The sequence below is a fragment of the Symsagittifera roscoffensis genome, chromosome 4 (assembly GCF_963678635.1).
Source record: "Symsagittifera roscoffensis chromosome 4, txSymRosc1.1, whole genome shotgun sequence".
NCBI classification, from domain to species: Eukaryota; Metazoa; Xenacoelomorpha; order Acoela; family Convolutidae; genus Symsagittifera; species Symsagittifera roscoffensis.
In genome coordinates this window covers 49,963,277-49,973,881 of record NC_087065.1, presented here as the reverse complement: position 1 = coordinate 49,973,881, position 10,605 = coordinate 49,963,277, and the positions used below count along the sequence as shown (strand labels likewise).

Genomic DNA, 10,605 nt, shown 5'->3' with positions numbered 1-10,605 from the left:
ATCGGAATAAAAAATAACGTTACGCTTACTTTTTCTAGTTTACCTAGCCAGTCAGGTCTGCGTCCCACCCTCCCTACCTTGGCATAATTTTTGCGGAGTTTCAGTCTTAATATGCGCATGCGCATACTCCGGCAATTTTGAATGGATAGCAGGGCAGCTGAAAACGCTTTCGCAAGACAAATGCGCCCTTTGGGCTCATTTATGATGCTCAGTCAAAACTGGACATGATGGCTTAAAAAAGAACAACCATTTTTTAATTTCATTTTTTTTGGATAATTCCGATTCGGATGCTCTTCTACTGGGCCCTAAGGGGCCCAGAGAGCATCCTACAAGATTTGCAATAAAAAAAAAATAAAAAAATTCTTTTTTGACTTTTTTAGTTTTTTTTCGTATTAGTTTCAGCAATTTCATTATGTTTCACAACAAATCGTGGAATTTTCCGGCAGCTTACAATAAAATTTAGTAGTTCAAACTTTCTATCTGGCTATATATGACCTAAACTACTCTAGCTAATGTAGGACAGATCTGAATTAAAAAAAAATTTTAAGACAAATTTCGGTTGAACGAGCAATTAAGAAAATTATGAACGCAAAAAAACTCCAAAAAAAGAAGTCTTAAGTGTTTTTGCCACTAACTAATAACTTCCCAACGGTAAACTCGTTTTTTATAAATCAGAATATGTTATTTTCAACTTAAAAAATTTTTCATTTTTCGAACCTTAGATGACCGTCTTAAAAAGTCAAACTTTTGATTTTCGCGAAAGCAAAAAAAATATGCAAAACGGTTTAAAGCATCAAACCACATCTCTTAGGCACTATTAGAAAGTTCTTCTTGACCAACGCCGAAACAATTACTGACTTAGAGATAATTGAAAAAACCACTTTTTGGGTTTGGGGTCATTGAGAAAAGGGCAAAAATGACCAAAACCCATCTCAAAAATAAAACCATCAAAAAGTGGCATTAACAAACTGCCATTATTTCCGGGGTCTAGGTTCGCATTCGCATGCAAAAAATTAGGGAATTCTAACGGGTAGTTTTTGAGCACCCGACTATTTTTTTTTTAAGTAGAAAGTTAAACTGGCCAAATGTCAAATGTTCCGAGGGGGTCCCTACCCCCTCTCAATGGGTTTACATAGCGTCATGGAGTTTATGTCCGGGGTGGCTCACTCATAGAGTAATTGCAGATAAAGTACACCGTCTGTTCGTCACGCTATCTAATTTTCGGCCGGATAGATTCGTGCAACTTCTAAGTCTAACAACGATCTTAATCTTACTCTTATATCTTATGTCTCAATAGATCTAGTGTATACTGGTATTTGCGAGATAAGATGTATGATGTTTATTCTGTTCTGTTTGCTAGAACTATGAATAGTTTCAGCTATATAATTTATAGTAAATGTTAATTATGGATCATGATTGGTTAATTAGAAATATTTTACAGAGAGAGTCTCATGAAAAATATAATTGGATATAAAAAATAAATTTAAGCTGGTTCCATCCGTCCGGGGTTCAGAGAGTTTTAAGTTTTAATGTTTTTTGTAGTGAATGATGGATGGCGAGATTTTTTGATTCATAGAGTAGACTCGTTTGATGCAGTGGCTGCGTGAATGAGGAGGAAGAAACAGTTGCTCGTGTTTTTGAGTGGTTGTCTTCATAGAGAGAAGGGGTACAGTCGTTCGTTCTTCAGAAGTGGGTCTCGTGTATTTGGATCGTGTTGAGTGATCGTGTTAGGGTTTCAGATTTATGCAAGATGGGTTGATTACGTTAAGTTAGAGCGAGACTACGTGCATTCTCAACTATTCATCGAATAGCGAGAAGGGGTTTGACTTCTCTGTATGGAGCGCCAAGTGACGAGGATTCGTATGTGAGATCAACATCGCGTGGCCATTGTTCTTCTTCAATAGGTACCTTTCCTGCGATGTTGGATTTATAATTTAAATCCTGTGAGGGTTGTGACTTCGACAACAAGTAATGGATTTGCCATTCCAGAATTGAAATGTCATCGAGTTTTCATCTGCCTTTGCTGCTCGTTTTTTTTGCTCAAGAAGTTATTTTTATATTGAATATCTACATTCTGTTATTGAAATCAGTTTTAGTTGTGATTTTTAAATAGTTGTTTTCGCTAACTGTCGTCAAAAATAGAAGTGTGTCTTAAGCGTGTTGTAACGAGGGTGGTGAGTTCGGCTATAGAGCATGCTCAGGATGTCTTTTACTGGTGGGTTAGGCCAGATGTGTGAGTACGATTTAACCGTCTCTTTGAGCAGAGTCTCCTTTTGTTTTCAACTTTTTGCAGTCTTTAAAATGTTTTTTTACAATTAAATCATTGCTATTTGATACTTAGAAAACTTTGATTTATGATCTAATCTTGGTCCCCTGTAAAAGTACTCGAGGTAAACAAGCAGAAAAAAGAAACAGCCGTTGTTTTGCGCCCATCAGATTACCATCTGTTTTGTTGGTCAAGGTAAGTAAATTTTATGCTTTGAGTGTTTTTGCTAGAATTAGCGGTATCTTACAAAACCATTTCAAACGGAAGAATTTTTTACCCCAGTATGAACCCAAGTCAACAATTTTCCAATTTTTTGTTTAAATAAACAAGGTTATGTTTCTCTAAGATTTTTTTGTTCAAATTATCAAAATGATAATTACATTTCATTCCAATCAATGTTTCCATTAGTTGAGTTTTCAGAATTAGTAGAATTGAACTGACAATATTCGCTTCCTGGTTCATGAAAGTCGGCTCCAGTCATTTTGCAAACATCACGTTCCATGGCTGGCTGTACTTCAGTTTTATTGGACTCATCTTCACATCCATATTCTGTTGTAGTGACTCCCAATGAGAAGAAACTACAGCAACTAAAAAATATCCTAAAAGAAACATCCATGCAATTTAATTGCTGTCTATTTAGCGCGCTTCAAGAAATCTCTGCTCTACGCAATCATGCCTCGGTCTCTGATATGATGAACGGGATCCACGGACTTGACTATACGATGTTATTTCAATTTTTTTCTCACTGATCATCGAAGCAAGTCTTTTGTAAAACGTGGTAGCAAGTTTGCCCATGCCTCCCGTGCGCGAAAGAACAAGAACAAGAATAATAATAAAAAAAATTTTAGCACCAATTTTTGTAGCGAGCAATGACATTGAAAATTAGATCTTATTCTCAATGGTCAAACAAAATAATCTGAATCAAGAAAAAAAAATTCCTGGGAGCATGTGTAAGACTGCAGATCTAATTGAAAAAGAGCTTCATTATCTTTTCCAATTTGATTTTTCTCCACTAGAAAAACATTAAATATTTGCAATGATTTTTTGAAATTTTTGTCTTTGTTTCAGGCAGTTTTTATACGATTAAGAATAATCGATGTTTTAATTTATTAAAAACCTTTTGTTTCGCGCTGCACTCTGTTATAAAGAGAATGAAAATTGATGGTGCAATTATATCATGCCATGTAGTTCTGCAATATATATATATATATATATATATATATATATATATATATATATATATATATATATATATTTTGTTTTTTGAAAGTTAATTTAAGGTGAGGGATCATTTGTCATCTAACCTATACAAAATTTTTACTGTGTATGTTTTACAAGCAACAAAAATTGAAAAAAAACTAGCCTAGAACTAGAACATTCTGTTTCTTCATACATAACGCAGGCTGCTCTGATTTCATTTGTAATCCATAAAAAACAAAAAAATTTGGTGTCGATATCCTAATCTTTTTGTTTTCCAAAAAATACGATCAAAATGGACGAGTGATTAAAGTTTTCTCAATAATTTCGATTCCAAATATACTAGAAAAAATTCAATTGACTTTTTCCGCTCTGTAGTTTTTGAGCTTTACTCTAATTTCAACCAAGTGGAGAAAGCGAGGTGTTTAAAAAAATGTTCAGTTAAATAATAAGGAGAAGTTAAATTTCAGCCAAAAAATGTTTCGAAAGCTTTACTCAGTCTTTGCTTTTAAGAAAATTTAAAATGTTTCTCGAGAAAATTAGAAATTATTTAGAAAAATTTTCAAAAAAAGGGTTTGTTTGTTATTCAGTTCTTGAATAAGACTGTTGTCAAGTATGGCCTTAATAAATGTTTTTCACATCTTAATTTTTAGTATGTTGTTTTCTTTATCACACCACACACAATAAATGACACCATTTCCAAAAAAAAGAAAAAAAACTTTTTTAATTTTTAGTGAATGTGGTCGGATTATTCTTTGGTACTTGCCCACCGACCGGTTAATCTTGTCTAATTTAGTTTCTGATCTCCCGTACAAACTGATCTGAAACCTTTAATCCTTCCAGCTTAAAAGTTTTAAATATACGTTTTTTTTTGGATTTCCAAATGCCATTTTGACCCATTTATCACCAGTTTTCTCAACTTTTGAACTATTTTTCCCTAAAGTTGAGCATAAACTTGGTTTCTTTTATCCGATTTGACACAAAAAAAAACTTTTAAAAGAACAGAACTCATCCAGGATTCTTATGAGCTTTACAGCTCTTCTGTAAAACCCAGAAAAATCGTGCTTGTGATTGGCTGAAGAGTGAAAGTATGAACGTGCAACTGGGGTTAAAAGAGTAATTCTACAAGAGTAACATTTGTTTACCTTAGTAAAGATCCCATGTCTTTGAATGCGAAAGATATAATTTTTATCACAGTTTTACCATCAAGTTATCAGTTAATTTTTTTTGAGAGCTATGAATTTATTAACTTTTTGGGTGGGGCGGATGCACTTCTTTCGCTCTTCAGAGATTCGACCCCTAACCAACTAAAGGGCCCCACCTTTTGTAATATTTTGTGGCAACCGTTTTTGGTCAATCAACCCTAATTGTTTTCTAAAGGCGCCGTTTTTTAAAAGTGATTTGTTGGTCAAAGTTTTCTGATAAATGGTCTTTTATGCCGTTTTTTTTCAAAAATTTACGTGCGGTACAGGAACTTGTTAAAAGTGGGTTCTTACAGTGTTCTGGGAGCACTCCGAAAATCAATTCGGTCAGCCTAAAAAATGGTTGACAAAATTTTTAAAGTCCGCCCTCCTCAAGAAAGTTAGATCCGCGTCTGATTATTACTAGACTTTTTATTTTGTGCTTGATATTGCATACAAGAAACTCGGCTGTTTTTCTTTTCTCCCCACCTCGCATTAGCTGCAAATTTATGCTGTAACGAGGAGTTTTGCAAGGTTAGGTTTGAAGACCAAATATGTTTGTCATAGCCTTATTAGTCAGCTTGCCAAAAGGATAATGTGAACGAATGAAATTTCGCAGGCAGGGGAAAGGAAAAAAAAGCCAGAAACTCAAAAAAAAATATTTTTTTCGTTTTCTGATAAAAACTGCTTCAGACAAAGTAACAGACAATACGGGGCCGAAAAACTCGGTTTTTTCCTCACATTCCATCGTTTGGCTTCGAGCAGAATGTTTTGTACACTATATACCTACTATGCAAGAAAATGGCTGGAAATCACAAGTTCCTTTTTAATCCATGATAATTTTTGAGCGACATTTCTTAGGCTGAATAACTAGCTATGATTTGGGAGGAAAAGGTGCAAAATTCGAAAATTCCGGTCATACCATGTTTATTTTTGGTGTAATATTATTCTGACTTTTTTCGAAAGCTTGTTTATGATAATTCCGTTGTGAGCTCTAAGTCAGAATCATATCGCGGGCAGCATTTTGCGGCGCCTGTTATCAGCTTTTTCCCTAATCGAAAAATTAATACGTCAAAATACATTTTTCAAAAATTGCACCCGCGTTTCATTGACGCTCTGAAGCGCCACTCTTTTGCAATTTAAACGCCGGATTTTTTCTGTCTCTTTGTGATGTTGTGATGTGATGTTGTCTTTTATGTGTTTTGGTAACAATTACTCATCTTCGTTGCGCTCCCCTTCTAGAATATTTTCACGTGTTTTACCAACCAAATTATACTAACTAGCACCTGCATGTGAGCAATTAAGCTTTTATTGAATCACTTCGTCTCTATCGCTATATCTGACTAGGTATTAGAAATCTGTCACTCTAGCCAGGTGTTTTCCATGCTTTTTAAACCGCCACTGGTTCTATTGAGGTTATATGAGTACAATTAGAGATAAATGAAATTGAATAATAAGGTAATATATTGCTTCTAATCCCACACTTAAATTATTTATACCAGCTAGAACGCTTATTTTACCGACCTATTCAAAAACGAAGCTAACACAAAAGATTTAAAAAAAACGGAACAAAACTGAATAATGATTCTTCGTGATTGATGATTTTGGTTTCGTTTTCATAACAGCAAAAAACGTAGTTTCATAGTTTTCAAGAAAATTTTCAAATATCAGATTGAAGTTTTTCTGCTTTTCTTGTCAGCTATTGCTTTTAATAATGGGAGCCAAATGCACTCGGTCTGAGTTTGAATACACGTATTCGGACGAACCCCACTCAACTCGTCGGAAGCAAATTTTAGGTAAGTTAGTCTGAACACATTTTTAGACAGTGTATCGGTCCTTGGTACGTTATGAATTCTTCAAAGTTGCTGTGAAAAAGGCGATAATTTAGAAATTTAATATCAGTTTTTACAGTTTTCGAAAGAGTTTTATCTGAATCAAAGTTTAAGGCCACCTCATTCGACTTAATTAGGAATCACTACAAGACTCGGAGAATTAGAGTTTTAAGCTCATCTGATATTTTTTCATCAAAAAGCGCAATGAACAATGTGTATATACGCTAAAGGACTCTAAGTGGGCTGAGGCCCGCGACTTATGTCCAGACTATTACTACGAAAATTTGGCATGTCCAGATTTTTGCCATCAAAGTTGGCATTTCCAGATGTTTGCGACCAAAACTTGGCATTTACAGACTTTCGCAATCAAAAAGATTCTTCATGACTTTCGCAACCGAGGCGGTGTTTGGTATGTCCAGACTGCCACAGCCAAACTCTGACGTTTCTAGACTTTCGCGACCAAAAATTTCCGTCCCAGAAGACTTTCGCTACCGAGGAGATGGCGCGACCAGAGCGACCAATGAAGCGACGCGACAAGTTTTGTCATTTCCTAACGACCAAAAAAATCCGTCACGTTTTTTGCGACCACGGTAATAGGCGGTGCGATCGGCAGTGGCCCGACCAAAATTTACCAATTCCAGACTTTCGCAACCCACTACGCGACTTTTCGAGTCTTTTTACTCAGGCTTTCAGACTCAGCGCGAATAAACCTTTTGGATCTGGATCAGGACGCGGCGCTCTTTTCAAAGTCTGAGCACAAGTCCGGGACCGCGACCCGGCTGGTATCCAACAACCAGGCACCCAGACAATTCAAGCACGAAAACCCCCATGATCTGTGGTCTTCAACACTATACCAAGCTCAATAATTTCGGCTCAACGTGGATTCCATAGATAGAAATGTTCTAAAACGTTTCAAAAACATTATGAAGAAAAGCAATAAATCACGACAGGGGCGGATCTAGGATTTTCTCGAGGGGGGGGGGGGGGGGGGGGTGGCGGATTTTCAAAAAATTCTCCAACATTTTGACGACCTTGTTTTTTAGGTCGACCAAATTGATTTTTCGAGCTCTCCCAAAGCACTGTTTTGCCCCTATTTCGGCCAAACTTTCTGCGCCGCAGGCAAATTTTTGAAAAAACAGTCAAAAAAGCCGTTTTTGGGCACTTTTTGAAAAATTTTGACAAAAAAATTGCGTTTTTTTTGGCGCGCGCTCCCCTACAAGTTAGTATATATTGGTGCCAAAGGCGCCTTTAGAAAAATTTAAGGGTCGGTTGGCCAGAAATGGATTTCTGAAAAAGTATCAAAGGGGGGACCCTTTGGGTTGGCAGGGGGTCGAATCCCTGAGGGGGGGGAAGCGTCCGCCCCCCCCCCCTAAATTCGCCCCTGAATCACGAGGTGTTGGTTGACATAACTTAACAATTATGATAGCCTTAAATATCAACAAGTAGCACAGAATGTTCCGACAAAAATGATTAAAAATAAGCTTGAAAAAATGAGAAATTAAAAAATGTACTGCCAGATTTTGCTAGAAAGGGCGGTTGCTTCAAATGGAAACGGCAAAAGTTCGTTAATATAATTGAAATGATGTTAATTCAAAAAGAAAACAAACTTGGGAGGTCAACCTCATCAATTTTTGTTTAATTTAGTCTGAAAATTGACTGTATTTAAAAAGCAAAAATGAACCCTAAGCCATAGTTTCTTCCAGCTCGAGAGTAGCCAGAACAACTAAGTAGCCATATTAAAACCAAGTAGAGTTAAAAATTAATTGAAAGATAATTCGCTGGTTATATGTATCGAATCATCATCAATGAGATTAAGGTTCCATCGAAGTGAATAGACACAAGGTCAGACAATACCAGTCTAATGAATAAGTCCACTACACGAAATCTCAAAAGTATGGCTTGAGATTTTATAGATTTCACGAACCCTGCTGATTTATGGGGAGTGGTTTCATACTGAAAACCAGAAGGAAAAATATGAATGGAATTAAGTTTTATTAGAGCAATATATTTCAGCCAAATATCCAGAAGTCCGGCAGTTATATGGCAACGACTACACGATGCTTGCAATGATGCCGTTTATTGTCGCATTTCAAACCTGGATGTCTTGGGTAGTCGGAAGATCCTCGTGGCCAATCACAATTGCCTTCTCTTACGTAATCAGTGGAACAATCAACCAATCGCTGATGCTCGCTGTGCACGAGAATTCACATAATACTGTATTTGGAAGTCGCAGACAACTATGGACTCGGCTGTTCGGAATATTCATGAATTTGCCGATCGGAGTGCCGATTTATGTGTCGTTCAAAAAATACCACGGGGATCATCACACGTTTCTGGGGCACCATGAAAAAGACAGGGACCTGCCACATCCGTTGGAAGCTAAGTTATTCAACCGACCAATCACAAAGGTTCGATGTATTGCAAAATTGTTTGATGTGAATATTTCTTCTAAGCCCCCTATTTATCATGCTGTGGTGTTGTATTGGCCCTCGCATCATGCTGGGGTGTTGTATTGGCCCTCGCTTTTTCTTCCCAAACACCTGTAAATATTTACTAGGGTAAATTTTGATCACTTTGTCCGATTGTGATGAATTTGGACGCGTGAAACAAACATATTTTTTCTTCATGCCCAACTCCGTAAAGCTACTAGTTGCAGTATAAGTTTAACGCTTTTGGGGTATTACAGAAGGGGAACGAAAAAAAAAAACATTTTCATAACAAGCATTTGTAGATAATTAAAGTCAATTAAAAATAAAATATAAGACAAACAGTACACATTATTGCCTTCTTTTTAATTCACTTGTGTACGCAGATTATTTTTTGAAGTGGTATTTTTGAACGTTCTTTTTGAAGTTTTTTTTTTTCGATTAATAAATGAGATCTGAGCGACTGTTGACATGACTAATTATTTCAATTTTGACTGGCAGATATTGTGGCTCATTTTGAACCCCCTTCTCTACACTTTGCGACCTACTCTCGTGTACCCGAAGCCTTTTGTCTGGTGGGAACTCATCAACCTCATCGTTCAACTTCTTTACGACTACTTCGTCTTTTCCTACCTCGGTGGAATTAAAGCTATTTTCTACCTGGTTGGCGGTTCGATTCTCGGCTCGGGCCTTCATCCAATGGCCGGTCATTTTATCTCCGAACATTACATTTTCTTTGATAAAGGACAACAAACTAGCAGTTATTATGGACCAATGAACTATCTGGCCTGGAATGTCGGCTATCACAACGAGCATCACGATTTTCCCTGGATTTCATTTCGCAAGTTGCCCAAATTGACTAAAATTGCACCCGAGTTCTACAAAGATCTACCTCATCACACTAGTTGGGTTGGATGTCTGATTAAATTCATTTTCGACCCAGAAGTCGGCCCTTTTGCGAGAGTAAAAAACGCAGCTTCTGTCGATAGAGCAAAAGACAGTTAGATGGATGAAAACCAAGAACTAATTTTTTCAAGCAGTTAACCAGAATGAGATCAATAAATTAGGGCCTCTCACCATGTCACAGTTAATACAAAATTAAATTCGACAGCAATAATGATGTGCCGCAAAGTTTGATTAGAATATTGTCTGCATTATTAGTGTGAAAACGTAGTAATTTTTACCTCACTTTTTTTTTTACTGCAAGCGGTCACTTTGAGGGAAACAAAAATTGTTCAAATTAAAACATGTCTGTGAAATAACGCATCGTTAATATACAAATTTATCATTTCAAAATTGGTCTAACTGACAACTTTCGACCCTCATAACTTAACATAAAATTGTCTCAAGATGAGGCAGGGCCTATGATTTTTTCGAGGAGTGGCTTTTCAACAATTGTTCGAGTTTTTTCTCTTTTAAATAGTTTGAATTTCCGAGATCTCCCAAAACACATAAGACCTACTTACTGATATTTTTTCGGCAACGCACGCTTTCCCTCAAAGTTATTATAAGTTGGGGGCAAAAAGCGCCTTAAGAAAATGCTTGGAGCTGATCTGCTTAAATTTTTTTGTGTAATAGAACCAAAGGGGCAAGATTTGGACTTTGATTTTCAGTGGGAGAAATCGCTGGATGTGTGGGAGGTGTTGAAACGTCTCTTCTCCTCTTAAATCCATCACTGGTCTCAGGATATCAGGGGCGGATCT

The 10,605-nt window shown here is 36.6% G+C and overlaps 1 protein-coding gene across 1 annotated transcript; it reads left to right on the top strand.

The window, feature by feature from the left end:
* Window positions 1-6,055: 6,055 nt before the first annotated feature.
* On the top strand, window positions 6,056-10,061 carry LOC134844413 (sphingolipid delta(4)-desaturase DES1-like). The gene is made up of 3 exons (XM_063861075.1): window positions 6,056-6,440; window positions 8,490-8,884; window positions 9,404-10,061. Exons 1-3 carry the CDS (start codon window positions 6,359-6,361, stop codon window positions 9,905-9,907), a joined length of 981 nt encoding a protein of 326 aa, XP_063717145.1. The 5' UTR covers window positions 6,056-6,358; the 3' UTR covers window positions 9,908-10,061.
* The last annotated feature ends 544 nt before the right edge of the window (window positions 10,062-10,605 follow it).